This window comes from Cynocephalus volans, chromosome 3, assembly GCF_027409185.1.
Source record: "Cynocephalus volans isolate mCynVol1 chromosome 3, mCynVol1.pri, whole genome shotgun sequence".
Taxonomy (NCBI): domain Eukaryota; kingdom Metazoa; phylum Chordata; class Mammalia; order Dermoptera; family Cynocephalidae; genus Cynocephalus; species Cynocephalus volans.
Window position 1 is genome coordinate 184,112,178 of NC_084462.1, and position 17,065 is coordinate 184,129,242.

A 17,065-nucleotide genomic window follows, 5' to 3' on the forward strand; every position below is an offset into this window, starting at 1 on the left:
GCACCGACTACACTGGCTCTCAATCTCCATCAATAGATGGAGGCCACATTTCTAAGTTCTAGCAGGCTCTTCACCAGGGCAAAAACATGGCCCACAGCCACCTGCACAGTGCAGGATGCTTCACCTGAGCTGACCGTCCACATCTGCACGGGCCCTCAAACAGACCAGGTGTACCAGGTCTGCCCCCCTAATCAAACATCCTAAAGCCAACATGCTCTCATAAGTCACTCTCTCTGCATACTTCACACTTTCAAAGGCTGCCAAGACACTAGAGCTACTGCCGAAACTGAACAAATGATATTTTTAAAAGACAGCAATGCTACAAAGGAACGAAATGCTGGTTTAGATTTATTGCTATAAGACACACACCCTTCAAATTAGTTTTCCTGAAGAAAACTCAAAACAAGAAGCCATCAGTGGATGTCAAGACTCAGAAGAGAGCTGTTTACCTACAGCCTCACAGCGGGGCGGGCACACTCCCTAACCCTGCCCCTAGCTACAAGACCTGGAGGAGAGGGCAGTTGCAGGAGGGGAGCTGGTGCTGAACAAGGTAAAGGGGACTTCTGCTTTGGAATCCTGTGTGGTTGGGAATGGGAAAATAAAAGTAATCCAGTGCCTATTTAATGCACGCAAGCGAAATTCTTTTCCCACCACTGCAAAGCACAGTTAAGATAATATGATTGAACCAAACTAGGAAAAAGGTCCACTCAAGGATCATGTCATGACATGGTGAATAATTAACAACACATTTTCATCTCTTTGTTGGATAATTTTTAATAAAGTGAGGTTTACATTACCAACATCAAGAATGGTCATGTGCACAGAAGAAAACAAGAAACATTTCTGGCTAAGGGGTGGGGCAATGAGAAAATGCATGTGCGAAACAGGAAACAGGTAGGTGGGGAGGAGCCTGGCTGTGAACAGACGTCAAGGCTCTGCAGGCACAGGGGCGCTTGGGGCCCACTCACTTCCAACAGCAGCACCTCAATGACCCTCAAGATCGAGGGCCACGAAGTACACAGATTCAGATTTTTCATTCTAGATTTAAATTTAACCTTAAAATTTTGTTTCAGCGCCAATTTAACAGAGCCAGCCGAGGCATTTCCAATCCAACAGCACACAGACATGTCCTTTAAAACCTGCGTGTGCCTGGCACAGGGTGCCCCAGCAGGTCCTATACTGGGGAATCTGACAGGAGGGGCCCTACAGAAATACAAGCTGCCGGAGGCACCACCGAGAGACTCCGCATCTCTGAAGATCAACTGGTGCTCATGATTTCCAAACAGACTAATATCTGACCCTTGCCTCCAATGACATTTACATATAAATAGGCATAAATAAAACTCTCCTTAATTTACACTTCAGTCTAGGAAGACACAGCTAGCACAGTGGATCTTCCAATGATAAAAAAAAGTGTCGTGGCTGTGAATAGTTCTCAATTTTAATGAAGCTCTAACTGTAACATAGGAAATGATAGGGAAGGGCCACACACAAATTCAAGGTAAAAAATCATAACACATTCATACTGCTGACTCGAGTGCAGTGAAGCTCACTGCAAAAACACTCCCTTATTTAAACCTTTAAAAAAAGAAATACATCGACTGCAAGTGTTTAGGCTATAAAAGTTGCTAATGTAGCAGCAGGGGATGTTTATAGAAAAAATATACTTTTAAGAAAATAGCTGAAAAAATCTAAAGAGATAAAGTATAAAAAGTTTTAAAAATATACCTTAAGACAAAATACTGCCCAAAACATACAAAACTTAATTTTAAAAAATTCACGCATCTAGAATTAAACAAGGTTGGATGCAGCTTGCGGCTCAGCCCACAGTGGCTGCAGCCAGGACACAATGAGGCACGAGGGGACGGGCTCTGAGAGGGTCGAGACTGGCCCAGGGGTGAGCTCCCGTCTGACCAGCCTCTGCTCTGCCCTCCTCAGAGGGGAAGGGGACAGGGACAGGTCTGGAGGCCGCAGACCCCACTGATGACCAGCCGTTCCTGGACATTCTGAGAACCAATACACAAACCACACAAGGCTGGCCCCTGGCTGCAGAGGGCCAGAACACTCCTTGCAGGGCCAAGCCCGCCGAATGTTACGAAGCTCACAAGTGCATCTGATGAACAGCTGGGGCACAGGGCCGAGGGGCAGCCTGCCAGGAGGCTGCTCAGGTCTCCACCAGGATCTCCACCACGTGGTCCAGCTCACCTAGCTCGGACTTGCAGCTGGGGCTGGGGGGTGGGGCGGCTGCTGAGGCAAAGCCCTCCAGCGTGTCACAATGGCCAGACTTGGCGCCACTCATCATTCCTGTCAGCACCGTGTCCAGATCGTAGTAGGAACTGTCCACATCTGAAAACAGCTCTTCCATGGAACTGGGGTTTTTATTCTCCAGTGTTTCAAATATCTGATCTAGCGACTTCTGAAAGCTTCCTCTATTTTCTCGAGGGTTGTCTGTTTCCCAAACGCTGCTCTGAGGGCTCCTCGGCACCTGTGCTGAGGTGACCAGTGGACGTTCAGACACTGGGCCCAGCTCAAGAGCAGGATGCTCCCCCTCCTGTTCCCTCGCCGAGCGACACAGGAGCTCTGTGGAGACCAGGCGGTCAAGAGGGGCCCGCGCCACACTCTGGGGCGCCACTGCCCGCCACATCCCATCCTGGGTCATCTCCTCCTGAATCTGCCGGACCGTGTTGGCTATGAGCACTGAACGGCAGAGATTGGGCTCGACTAGCATGTGGCAGAGCTGGAGCTTTACCAGGGACATGTCCAGAAGCGACTGCCGCTGCAGGCTGTAGGAGGGGACCGTCTTAAAGCCAGCCAGGGATCCATCCACATCTTCCTCATGGTCAACACATTTCCTCTTCAGTCCTCGCGCGAACATCGTGTCCTGTTGAAACCAAGGAAGATGCCATTTAGCACATCTCAGAATCTCTATCCAACAACGCCCCCACAGTCCAGCCTCTGACTGTCAGAGGGATGCGAGGTCACAGCACAGCATGCGGCAAAGACACAGATTTGGGAGCCAGGGACCGAGTGGAAGACAACTCTGCCCTCAGGACAGCCACGTTCCTTTGTGTCTCTAATTCAGGCACAGTCCGATTGTTACAAATGACAGACCTCTAAACTGTATGCAGCACAATTTTCTCCATCAAAAAAGAGAAGTGAACTAAAGAGAAAGACACCTTTAAATGCCTAGGCTGAGAATCTATACCAAAACCTAGTCATCTGTGCCTCTGACAGCAGAGGCTTTGTGGTGGAGTGAGACTGTTGGAGCGAGCAGGACTAAAGCCATGTTGGGACTGAAAACTGCATGGGTGCACAAAGATTTGAAAGGACACAGTTTTTTCTTTGGCATGCATTTCTCCGAGTTCCCTCTTTTCCCATGGTTATTTGTCATTTTAAACGTTGGTTACAGGGCAAGATGACGTTATTTACACAAATGTAATGTTTTCCAGTCAGCCTGAATCTACTACTTGCCAGAAAATGCACACTATCCAGATCCTGAGAAACCGTCAGTAAAGCTGTGCTGACCCCACCCTCCACCGGGATCCTGAGATAACAGCAAGGACAGGAGCAGAAACCACACGGAGCTTTGCGAGACCTCGTACCTGACACGCAGGTGTGGACCCCTCGTAGCTCACGGGCCCCTCCTCCTGCTTTTCATTTCGCACGTTCCATCCCTTCAGCCCCCTCTTTCAAAACCCCTCAGTAAACCTGAGTCTCTGAGATGGCTTTGGCCTGTCCAACCTCCTTCAGGTGTGCCAGAGAGGTGGGTTAGCCTAGCGTCTGTCCTCAGGTCACAGGGACTCCTGAACAAAGCTCACTCCCATTTTCATCAACATGTGACTTCTGGGTTTATTTTTGTTTGGGGGCAGGCAGCCGGACTTGGGTTCAGTAACAGATTTTGGGAAGCCTCAGCCAAGAACGAAATGCCCTGGGGTAACAGATTTTGGTGAGCCAAGCTAGGGTTTTTTGTTTGGGACAGACAGCCAAACCTATGCCCAGTAACAAGATTTGGCAAGCCCCAGTCAGGAGCTGAGTACCACCCCCGACCTATATCAAGGTGAGTGTGCGCCATGCAACGCAGCGAGAAGCAGGGGCCTAGGGCAGGGCAGGGTGTGTGCTGGGCAGCCACGTAGGCAGGCATTGGTGTCTGCAGGACAGCACCCGCTTTCTGAAGCTAACTTACCAGGGACCATGACTAGTGACAAAGTCACTTCTGCACATCAGAAGGGTCTGTTCCTTCCCTACCTGATGCTTTTACTAACCCACATATTTGTATTCACCACAAAGAGCCCCTGAAAAGCTGCATCACCACAACCACACAGGAGCAGGGATGGCCTACGCATGCTCCTGTGCCAGCTCACAGGAGCTGTCCTCTCTGCCTCAGTACTCTCAGAAGGGACACAAAGACCCTGGCAGAGCCCATTCCCTGGACGCCCCACAACCATGCTGCTGCAGCTGGCCCAGCCTGCCTCAGGCTCACACTGACTCTTGGGACTCTCCCCGGTTTACTTCTCCCAAGGAGCAGAGGCTCTGCCAGTCTGCATTCTCTATGATGGCCCCTCACGTACGATTCTAAAATCCTACCTAAAGCTCTGCTTGGGCACAAGCTTGCATGACCAAGGCCTCAGCCCACCCTCTCACCCCCCAACTCCTTTCTGTTTTCAAAGGAACCAAAATGCTGCAGGGGTGGTTTCCCCACCAGTGCTATATGGCAGTGGACAGCCAACCAAGGAGGTAGTAACCAGCGTGTGACGCAGAGCACTGGTGCCGCAGGTCTTACATGCAGATTCCTAGGACCCAGCCCACACCCAGGAAAGCTCAGGGGTGGAGGCCCCGCCCAGGTGCGTTGCCTGATGGACCCACCATCAGCCGCATGTGCACTTTTAGAAGTGAAAACATGCAGAAACTGTTCTTGTGAACTGATTCTAAACTGAGAGGTCTTTGGGGAATTGAAAAGCAGAGCAGAGAAGAGGGAGGGCTCCGGCTTTTGACCTGTGCCATCTTGAGTCAGCGCCACCTCATGGGAAGTTGGGAGGACCTCGGGAGCTGGCTCAGGGCAGCAGCATCCAACACACAACGAGCATTCCACTGAGGACAACCCTTCCTAGAATAGAAAGTTAAACCATAAAACATTAAGTTTTTCTCTTCTCATATTTGTAATGTAGCTAAACATTTTTATTTCAAATAATTCATTTGAGTTATTCATAAACAGGGTTAGAATCTTTTAAATATGCCAACTTGAAGATTTCTTTAAAAACAAACAAACAAAAAATCCTTGTAGCCAGAGTGAGCCCAGGTACCTCTGGAGAGCTGGGGTGTGTACACAGGGGCACCTGCCATCCCTGCTCAAGCCCATGGCCCAGGAAGAGAAGTTCTGCAATGTGAGAGAACTGGCTGCTGGCCGCACCCCTCCCCGGAACCCCCTATGAGGGCTCACTCCTGCCAGCTCTACCCTTGAATAGACAGTGAAAAAGTTCCCCTTTCCCTCTGAATTTCCTTTCAATGTCATAGATCTCACCTACCATGCATTTAACACTTACATTTTTATGAAATTAAGTGACCTCTTGGGCATTTATCCCAGAGAATGAAAACCAATATTCACACAGAAGCGTGTACAATTATGTTCATATCAGTTTTATTCCCAGTAGCCCCACACTAGAAACAATCCCCTTCGACCAGGGCATGATTAACAAACTCTGGCCCATCCACACCACAAAATCCAACTCAGCGATAGAAAGGGACGAACTACAGACACACACAAGACGATCTAGATGAATCTGAAGAGAATTATACTGAGAGAGAAAAGCTGATCTCAAAAGGTCACGTACTGTGTGATCCCATTTATGTTATGTTCTCACAACGACAGCTGAGGGGTGGGTGCGGCCATAAAGGGCTCGGGTGAGGGATGGTTCTGCACCTGGACTGTGGTGGTGGCTCTACCAAGCGACCAGTGTGCTCTGCCTGCAACTTCCCCAGATGCCGACCCTGGGGAGCGGGGAAGGCACACAGGATCTTCCCAAACATTTCTCCGCAACTTCCTGTGGATCTGTAATTACTTCAAAATAAAGTTAAAAGGATAACAAGTGGCCACAGGTCATTCTCCTGACAAGACTAACTTCCCCCAAGATAGCAAGCAGGTGCGACTCATGAGCCACCACGTCCCTATCATCACACCTTGTATACACTGGCTAGTCAACCATTTTTAAATGACTAAGAGTTTACCACCAACATTTTAATTACTTCTGGTAATAAAGTAGTCAAATGTTTCATCTGGGCTGCAAATTTAACTTGTACAGAGGTCTTTTTTTTTTCAGCCCAATCACTTGTCCCAAGGGTTCCTCTGTGGCAAGTCACTTTACCTTACTGGTTTTTGGTATCTCTTTTCAATCAGAATCTAAAATTCTGACTCTGCATGACAACTGATTTAATTTAGGACCCAAACCAAATCTACTTCAATTACATGAATTAAGCCCTAGTTTACAGTCAAAAGAACTCCTGGTCCCCCTCCCCCGCTGGCCTCGCTGACCCTGGAAATCCCCCTGGCAAGACAGGTCAGGTGGGTCTACAGTACATCAGTGTAAGAGACCAGGGGATGGCGGGGGCAGCTCACAAAAGGAACAAGAATAAGAATGGGCAGGCCACAGAAACCCACAACTCACTGGAGACAGTTCAAGAACTTCCAGCAAGCACTTAACACCCTCTGGGCCCCTACTTCCCTTTCCTAGAAGAGTCCTTAGAAATTCCAGGTCATGAGTCCATGAGTGGGGGTAAGCACAGGGAGAGACCCTCACACCCTCTCTGAAAACTGGAAATGGGCTCTAGAAGCCTCCTTTCAGCGAACTTAAGAGGCTGGATGAAATGACAGGCCACAGTCAGCCCCAAGGGCAGCCCTGGGAACACAGCTCTGCCAGAAAAAGAAAGCCCAGAGGTCACCACATTTGCTCTGAGAGACTGAACAACAAACAAACAGCAGCTGGACCACATATGAAAGAGAACTCTGATCCACATGTGCACCAGTCAGCCCAGGAAACCAATCCCAGAGCTACGGTGACCAGCCAGGAAGCCAGCCTGCTATCCCCAGAAACAACTTAGGCAGCCAAACATTAACTCCTGCAACAATCAGCCCCAATGGCCAGGACATGATTAACAACTGACACCCTCTCCAGTTTTTGTCACCACTTCCAACTTAGGACCAACCAGAGAAAACCAAAGACACGCCCTAAGCAATCACACAGGAGGCCACTTCTGGTTAGGCAGCAGCCTCCATCAGAGGGCATCCCAGAGCCTGCCCTTTTTCCACCCAAAGCTCCCCCTCCCAGTCTGCCTCCAGCCTCTGCCAAACACAAATGGCACGGCTGACTCCCTCACTGCAGCAAGCTCGGAGCAAGCAGCCTCTCACTGGTGCTCTCACTGGTGGGTCGGGTGATTTCCACAGTGCACAGTGGACAATCTGCAAGAGTATCAAAAAGTACAAAACACAATGCCAGCAGGATCCTCACCACTCAGAGAAAACAGCCATCATGTGACTCCTCCTTCCCAGCCACTTCCCTAAGCACTTTCTTCTCTGTATGAGTACACCACAAGTTCTGCTTTTTTTCCTAATCATATCTTCCATGTTAAATAAAAAGTTTACAATCATTTCTCATAGCTGTATGTTTATTACAATGTATAAACATGCTACCTTGTATTTAACTGTTATCCGCAACATCCATACTATTTACGATTTTCCCAATCACAAATAATACTGGTTTCTAACTTTGGGTTCTTTGATATTTCCAGCACTTGGTTTCCTTAGCCTCGATTCCTTAGAGTTATTACTATGGCAAAGGGTACAAACATGTTTAAGGCACTTGATAAACATTACCGAGCTGCTTTCTAGGAAGGCTGAATCCTCCACCAATTTCTTCTGCATTAATTTTTTGCACATTTGCCTGTAGACTCCAGTTACCTGGGTTCCACAGTTAAATACTCCTTTCGGGCCACCCTCTCCACTGCACTCCCTCCTGACGTGGGAATACTGTACCCAGAGCAGCTCCCTCCTATCACGTTCCACATCATTCTTCTGCTGGGACCAGACACTCTACCACTAGCCTTGCTTCCTCCCCCCTCAGATGTAATTTCTTCTAGGATTTAAGATAAACAAGTTGAATGGATAAACTGTGGTATATTCTGACAAAGGACTATAACACAGCAACAAAAAAACCTAATGATATATGCAACAACATAGATGAATCTCAAAATATTACACTGACTAAAAGAAGCGAGACACAAAAAATATGTACCGTGTGACTCTACTGATCTGAATGAAACTTCAGAACAGGCAAAGCTAATCTCAGTCGTAAAAGAACAGAATGGCTGCAGCTCGAGGAACGTACCCCATCTACACAGGTGCCCAGGTTACACAAGCACACACATGTATCCAAATTCACTGACCTGTACTATATCTGTTCCTTTCACTATATTAAATTATAGCTTGACTATAAAGAAAAATAAATAAGTAAATAAGGTGATGGGTGTGGGGAGGCTTCCACATTACTTAAAAATCTAAAACCACTCTAGACGTAGCCTCTCCTGCATCTCACTAAGTGCTCTGGATACCGTTCTCTGTGCTGTGACAACATACATGTCCAGAGCTACTTTAAGTCATTCCTTTCCAATGCTCCAAATCCTAAGCAATTGTTAATCTTGTTATACCCAATATTAAAGAAGTGCTGACATATTTACTACTACAAATCTATAGTAAAGAGTAAACTTCACAGGCAGTTTTTACAATCACGTGACCCTGAAGTGCTGTCACTCAGAGCCCGAGTTCAGAAGTGAAGGGGAAAAGGATGGGCCAAGAAGGTGGTCTGTGAGGATTATCCTACCCAGTTACGTGTGTCTGGGTCAAAATCAGCATGGAGTATCGTTCTGACTGGCCCCAAGAGATGCAAAGAGCAGAGGTGAGGAACAGACCTTCCTAGGCTGATCTGGGGACAGCTCCTGTGACATCGGCAGCTCCTGTGACATGAGCAGCCCCTGTGACACTTTTTTTGTTGTTGTCTTTTTCGTGACCAGTACTCAGCCAGTGAGTGCACCAGCCATTCCTATATAGGATCCGAACCCGCGGTGGGAGCGTTGCTGCGCTCCCAGCGCAGCACTCGGGAGTGCACCACAGGCTCAGCCCAGCCCCTGTGACTTCAGCTTGAAACTGCTTAACCCTTTCTAATATGGGGATGACAGAAAGCCCATGTCTCTGGGGCTGTGGTAACTGCAAAGCCTGGCTCCCTGCTAAGTTCTGAAGATCTTTCCACGCATGTAGTTAAATGCCTAAAATCCCACCAACTTCTCAGGGTGTCCACTGGATAGCCAAGGCCCTCAGGGGTTACTCCTCAGTCAGCTCAGACCAGACATAACAGTGAAGAGGGCCGGAAGGACTGGGGAGCTGACAAGCTAAGCCTGATTGCATGATGGGAATTGAAATCATGGAGCAGCCAGCACATACTAGGGATGGAGCAACTCGTGTACGAGAGACAGGCTGGAGTGACTGTGACCGCTCACCCACACCCAGGGTAAAGGCGACCTACAGCTCAGGGACATCCGCATCCATCATGCTCACCTCCAATCACTTTTACCACCTCAGTTCTCACACCTCAGTGGCCTGGCAATCCCACAGGCTGGCTGCAAATGTAGAGCCCCAGATTCTGATCAGTAAGGCTGGGGTGGTAGGGCACCATCCCGGCTGGCCTCGTAGCCACTGACTGCCAAGTCCTCTCGTGAGTCTTGGGGTTTTAAAGCAAACCAACATTAACAATTTTACTTTCTATCAAATACTTTAATGATGGAGCCAGTACAGCGATCGTGAGACCCGTGGACTCAGAGCGACAGATCTGTGGGAGTTCATCATTCCACTACTGTCTGAGACTTTCTTCATAAACAATTACTAAAATGTTAGTTTCAAGTGCTCTTGTCACTTAGAATGACAAACTTTTGCCTAGGAACGTGCTCCAATGGCAAGTTGTGGGAAACTTCCTGGCCCTCTCTCCATCAAACCTGCTGCTCTCCCACGAAAAGGTCGCAACTGACTTTTTATCCTGAATTCCCTCTCTAATTATGAAACATGGTGACACTTGAAAGCACAGAGCAGTTGTATGTGGAAGTGCATAGATGTTAAATTGACTTGGCGACCGAGCACTTTCCCCGGGGGCTCACCCTGAAAACGGGTAACCGAGTCCCACAGCCTCGTGCGTCCCGCGCAAGGGCCGCCAGGGCAGAGCGCCAGGGAACCCTCTGCGGCCCACGGCATCGCCCAGCCAACTGTCAAGAGACTAGTGTCCCGGTGACCCTATCTTGAGGACAAGAGCTTTTGAAAACGCGGACTTCGGCTCGTCCTGACTTCCGCAAGCGTGTCCCACCCCTGCCCGGTGCCGCAGCAGGCCCAGGGGCCCGGGAAGACGGCCCCTCGGCCGCCCAGGCCTGGGGTCCTCCTCCCCGGGCAGCATCCGTCGGCCCAGGCGGCCGGGACGCCCACGGTGGTGGTCCTCTGCTCCCTGACGCGCTGAGAGGCTGGGGGCCGCGGCCGGGGGACGGAAACCCCACGACCTGCTGAGCCTCCTCCCGAGCCACCGAGCTTGGACACAAAGAAAGGAGCTCGCGTGGGCGCGCCCTCCGGGGTCCCCGCCCGGCGCCCCCACTGGGCCACGAGGCCCGGCGGCGCCGCCCTCCCCCCGCGGGGAGCCCCGGGCGGGCGGCGCCGAGTCCTGCCAGGCCGCCGCGCCGGGGCCGAGAGGCGCGCTCCGGGTCCCTCTCGGAGACGCCGGCTCTCGGCTGGGTGGACGCGGCCGCACCGAATGGGCACCGCGCGCGGAGGGCCGGGAGCGCGGCGGCACAGCGGGGACTCCACGGCGCGGGGGCCCGGACCCCCGAGGCAGACGCACCCGCCACCGCGGCACGAAGGCCGCCGCCAGCCCCGAGCCCCCGCGCGGGCCGCTCACCTGCGCCGCGAGGCCCGCCGCCGCCTCACGCGTCCCGCGCCCCGCGCCACCAAAGGAGGCCCCTCGCTAGGCGCCCACAAAGGGAGGCCCGGCGCCCGCCAATCAGCGCCCGCGGGGCAGGGCCTCCGGTTCAAACTGCGCGGGGAGGAGCTTCGGCCCGCGCGTGTTCCCGCGCGTAGGCGGCCGCGGCCGTTGGGGCTCGCGCGCCCGACCCCGCCCCACGGACTCCCAGGACTCCGCGCGTCCGGCCCCGCCCCTCCGACTTCCTGGACTCCGCGCGTCCGGCCCCGCCCCACGGACTGCCTGGACTCCGCGCATCCGGCCCCGCCCCGCAGACTCCCTGGACTCCGCGCGTCCGGCCCCGCCCCACTGACTGCCTGGACGCCGCGCGCCCGGCCCCGCCCCACGGACTCCCAGGACTCCGCGCGCCCGGCCCCGCCCCGCCGACTCCCAGGACTCCGCGCGCTCGGACCCGCCCCGCCGACTCCCAGGACTCCGCGCGCTCGGCCCCGCCCCGCCCCGGAGCGCGCCTGCGCAGGGGCCCGCCAGGGCTGCGCGGGAGCGGTGCGGTGGGCTTGGCCACGCGTGCTGAAGGAGAGGATCAGGAGGTGGCGGGGAGGCGTATTCGGAATGAGAGGGAGGCTCGGGAGGAAGGCGATGAAGGAACGAGAGCAGAGGTCGCGGACGCGGGCGCCCATGACCCCCTGGCGGTCTCTCCGGCCTGTCCCGGGACCGGGCTAACTGCAGGGGCTTCTCAGGTTCACGTGTAAGAAACGAAACTGTGACAGAAGAAAGCAGGGCAGATTTGGAAATTTTTTTTCTTAGTGGAAATGATCTTAAATAGGATACAAATTCCTGAAACCGTTAATTCAAGTAACATTTTCGAGCGCCTACTGTATGCTCAGCAGGCCGGAGCTGCAGCCGAGAGCCAAGTAGGAGCGCAGACATTCTGTTTAATGTGAACAGGGCAGAGATCGTGGAGGAGATAAGCAGATGCCAATGACCCAGCCCAGGAGCTAACGCTGTCAGAGAAGGCTGAGCGGGAGACGGGGCCGCGGGTCGCCTAGGACTCCAGGGTCAGGGGGCGTCTGGGAAGACACCCAAAGGAAGGGAGGAATGGAGTTCTGGGCAGAGGGACCAGCTGGGACATAGGCCCTGAGTTAGATTTTTAAAAAACAGTAATCTGTGTACTCAGAAAGATTGATGACAAAGAACTAGAATCTATAGAGAAGATTTGGAAGGAAGAAACAGCATCAATCTTACACAAAGTCTTCCAGAAAATAAGGAACTCTTCCCAACTTGTTCTGCAGGGCTAACATAACCTTAACACTAAAACTTGAAAAGAACATGACAAGAAAGAAAACTTACAGGCTGTTCTCGCTCATGACCATACTTTAAAATTTCAAACAATATTAGCAAATCAGATCCAGTGATCTATGAAAAAGATAATTCATCACACCCAGCTTGGGTTCACTCCAGGAATGCGAGGTTGATTTAACATTCCAAAATCAACCGACATAATTCATATTAACAGAATGAAGAAGGGAAAAAGGTATGAAAACCTCAGTAGGTGTAGAAAAAGCATCCGATAAAATTCAACACCCTTCATCAGAAAAATACTTAGAGTAAATATACAAGTGCAAAATTAGAAATAGTGCACAGGACTACCTTCACTTCTGACACCATTGTAAGTTGGGGTGTCACCAATACCACCTTCAGATTTGAAAATCCACTAGAAGTACTCTCAGTTCTCACTAAAAGCTGTTGCACTCATGGTTGTGGTTTATCACCATGAAAGGACACAGATCGAGTCAGCCGAGGGAAGAGGCATATGGGGCAGAGTGCAGGAGAGGTCCACGCACTGACCTTCCAGTTGTCCCTGCCCAGTGGAGCACTCTTCGTGGCGGCAGTGTGTGCCAATATTCATAGAGTCTCCATCAGGAAGGCTCACCCAAGCTTTGAGTCCAGAGTTTTTGCTGGGGCTCTGTTCTGCAGGCTTGGTAGACTGCCCACATGACTGATCTGTTTCCTCCTCCGGAGGTCAAACTGATAGAGCATGACCCAAGTCCCCCACCCTGAAGCACACCATTTAACCATCTGGTGTGGCTCTAGACCCTCAGGCATGGAGACACTTGTATCAGGATGGACATTCCAAGGATTTAGAGACCACTTCCCAGGACCTGAGGGCAAAAACCAGACTGCTCTCTATGCAAGGTTAAATTATTTACTACACAACAAGGGAACCTCCTTGATCTGAATAGCGTATTTACAAAAAGCCTACAGGAAATCTTACAATGAATTGTGAAATAATGAAAACTTGAGGTGTTCTCCTGTGAATACGGCTTCCACCACGCTGCCCACCGTTATGCTGGAGGGCCTAGCTAGTGCAAGAAGGCGGGAGAAGTAAGAGGTGTAAGGATTTGAAAGGAACTAAAATCATCACTAATACCAGAAGGTAAGATTTTGAATGTAGAAAATCCAAAAGACTGTCCAGATAAACTGTTCAAATTAATAAAGTATTAAATATGATCATCAGATACAGTCAATACAGGAAAGTCAATTATATTTCTATATACAAGTAACCGTTATAAAGTTTAAAAATTTTTAAATGATATCACTTGCAAAGAAAGCACCAGAAACATCGGCATCTAGAGATAAATCTAGCAACGAATATGCAACATGTCTACACAGAAAACTACAAAACCCTGCAGAGAGGGCCAGCCCATGGCTCACTTGGGAGAGCGTTGTGCTGACAACACCAAGTCAAGGGTTAAGATCCCATTACCAGTCATCTTTAAAAAGAAAAAAAAAACTTCTGAGAGAATTTAATGACTATTGAAGTAAATGAAGGAATAAAGAATATACCTGGTCCGTGGATTTCAAGACTCACTATTATAAAGGTATCAATGATCTCCAAATTTATCCTCAGATTCCTTGCAATACCAATCAAAGTCCCAACTTGTTTTTGTGGAAACTGAGAAGCTGATACTAAAACTCATGGAAATACGAAGAGCCAAGACAATCTTAAAGAAGAACAGGAAATCTGCAAGCTGGGGCTATCTCTGTGGAGAACTGTGGCTGATTCCCTAGAGCTACTCACACACACGTCCTGTGACCCAGCAGTTCTGCTCCTGAGGATGTGCCCAACAGAAGTGTCTGCAAGTGTTCACAAAAAGAATTGTACAAGAATGTATATAGCAGGGCTATTCATAAATAGCCCTGAAAAATAGAAGTTATAGGAGGACACTCTCTTTGACTGAGCACTAGGCCCCAGAAGACCAGACTAAAAATCAGAATTAGTCACCCCTCCTAAGTTCCATGTCACTTAGGTTGTGGTCTGACCTTCCCATAAGTCAGGAGAAAGAGATTAACAGCCAATTTCCCAAACAGGCCAGTTTCAATCTTTAATAGGCATAATGAAGTTCCCTCTGCTTTAATCCTTACCAAAAAAAAAAAAAAGGATAGCCTGAACTAACCTGATGTTAAATAATCAGTTATTTTTCTATTGAATACAAGTCCGGCTGCCTGCCCCCAAACAAAAATAAACCCAGAAGTCACGTGTTGATGAAAATGGGAGTCAGCTTTGTTCAGGAGTCCCGGTGACCTGAGGACAGACGCTAGGCTAACCCGCCTCTCTGGTACACCTGAGGGAGAATGGACAGGCCAAAGCCATCTCAGAGACTCAGGTTTACTGAGGGGTTTTAAAGAGGGGGCTGAGGGGATGAAACGTGGGAAATGAAAAGCAGGAGGAGGGGCACATGTAAGGGGCCAGGTGCAAATCCTCGCCAGGGCTGCTGCTTTTTTCATCCTTGCTGTTGTCTTAGGGTCCCGCTCCGGAGTGAAATCAGCACAGCTTAATTGATGCCTTCTCTGGTTTCCCAGGGTCTGGACAGTGTGTGTCCTGTGGGAAGTTTGCAACTCCAGGCTGGCTGGAAAACAGTTTACAATTTGCGTTACAATTTACACTTATATTACATAATGTCATTCTTCCTCATAACCAAGTTTCAAAATATCAAATAACCATGGGAAAAGAGGGAACTCAGAGAAATGCATGCTAAGAAAAAAACTGTCTTTTAAAATCTTCTAGAGCCCTGTTATAACAGCAAGTTCAAGGGTTTGGATCCCCACAATGGCCAACTGCCAAAACAAAAATATTTTTTTAAAATCTCTGGGGCTGGCCCGTGGCTCACTTGGGAAAGTGTGGTGCTGATAACACCAAGGCCACAGGTTCGGGTCCCTATATAGGGGTGGCCAGTTAGCTCACTTGGGAGAGCGTGGTGCTGACAACACTAAGTCAGGGGTTAAGATCCCCTTACTGGTCATCTTTAAAAAAAAAAAAATTCTAGAGCCCGTGAGGTCCTGCTCATGCAACAGTGACTTTGAAATGACCAATCCTCTTCTTGTTCCTTGTTTCTGCTTTCTTTGGCCTTTTCTGTCTATAAAAGTTATCTCCTCTGCTCACCTCATTAGAACACCTGTTCTATTTTATGGAATGAAGTGTTGCTGTATTCTATCTAGAATCACAATAAAGACAAATGATATCTTTAAATTTGTTGGAATTTTGTCCTTTGATAGCCCAAACTGAAAACGACCCAAATGTCCATCAACAGGAGACTGGATATACAAGGTGGGGTACTTTCCACAATGGCACACTGTCGGCAAGAGTGAACAAAGCATTGCTGCACACGGTGAGAGGGACGGGCCTCTCAAGTGCACTGCATGGGGGAGAGGCCAGACTTGAGAAAGACTGAGGCGTAAGGCTCGGACCAGGAAGAGGGATGCACAGCGCTGCCATTCAGATGTGTAGTGGCTACCGCTGTCCTGATATGAGTGGCGGCGTCACATCATTGTTCTGCGTGTTCCCTTCTGGAGCATTCTGTATTTTTATTCCAATAAATAAGTTCATTCGGGTATCTTAGGCAGGGTCCACAGAGGCTCACTGGGTGGTGCCTGGCTGCAGGGGCTCAGGCCAGGCTGGAGGAATCACACCGTCTGTCTTCTCGTTCCTTTGGAATTACTTCCCATGTGCATATATTACCTAGTCAAATCTCTCACCGTTTTGTTTTGTTTTTTGTTTTTTTGGCAGCTGGCGGGTACAGGATTCCGAACCCTTGACCTTGGTGTTATAACACCGCGCTCCAACCAACCAAGCTAACCGGCCAGCCCTCAGTCTTATCTTTAATAAAGAAAAACGTGCCCTCAGATTCTCAAACTCATGGCTGAGCAGTTCCCCAGGGAGTAGCCTAGCGTGCCTGTGCTGGTTCAGAGTCAGGGCAGGAGGCTGGTGCTGCAGTCCCAGCCACCACCTCTGCCACCCACCTGACTCCCAGCCAACTCCTGGGCTCGGCCTGGGACCGACACGGGCTTCTCAGCCCACGGCTTGGGGGAGTCCACTTCTCTGGCCCTGGGCTCGCTATTGGGATGGGGTGGGGTGGGAACCTGAGGCCCATACGCAGAGGGAAGCCCGCAGATGGCCCTGCCCAGAGAGCCAATGAGAAAATGCTCTGGCCTCGCCTCCCTGGACCTCAGCCCCATGACCAAACCACACGGCCACGATTTCCCCCCCACCCCCCAAAGCCTCCCCAGTCCTCATGTTCCAGCAAGGGCAGGAGATGGATTTGCTGCCAAATAAACTAGGCAAGATTGACCTCACCAATCTCATTTTACTAACTAATTCTTTATATGTGGTCGGGCTTAGAATAGTGCTTTGACAAGTTAACTTTATTTAAACACCTAAAACTTTTAAAATTTTTTGGTGGCTGGCTGGTCTGGAGGTCCAAACCCTTGACCTTGGTGTTGCGACACCACACTCTAATAAAACATTATTTTTAAGCATCCAAATGTGTGATTTGTTTTGGTGATTTTTTTTTCTTTTTTACAATGAGACAAGACTGAATCAGATGCCATATACTTATCTACTTATGTTGGAGAGCAAGACTGAAGCTGGGTTGGAACCTAAAACCACCTGGACTATAGGCAAATTTAAAAGACATGGCTTTTTTCGTAGCATGCATTTCTCTGAATTCCCTTTTTCCCGTGGTTACTTGATATTTTGAGCCTTGGTTATGGGACAAGATGACATTATTTACTTA

General features: G+C 49.8%; 1 protein-coding gene across 2 annotated transcripts; it reads right to left on the reverse strand.

Annotated features, from left to right (window-relative positions):
• Window positions 1-787: 787 nt before the first annotated feature.
• CDCA4 (cell division cycle associated 4) lies at window positions 788-11,061 on the reverse strand. Of its 2 annotated transcripts, XM_063089188.1 has the most exons (3): window positions 10,974-11,061; window positions 4,993-5,104; window positions 788-2,881 (listed from the first exon to the last, which is right to left on the reverse strand). In XM_063089188.1, exons 2-3 carry the CDS (start codon window positions 4,999-5,001, stop codon window positions 2,165-2,167), a joined length of 726 nt encoding a protein of 241 aa, XP_062945258.1. In that variant the 5' UTR covers window positions 5,002-5,104; window positions 10,974-11,061; the 3' UTR covers window positions 788-2,164. The 2 variants fall into 2 exon arrangements, with proteins under 2 accessions (XP_062945258.1, XP_062945259.1); XM_063089189.1 differs by lacking the exon at window positions 4,993-5,104.
• Window positions 11,062-17,065: the final 6,004 nt, after the last annotated feature.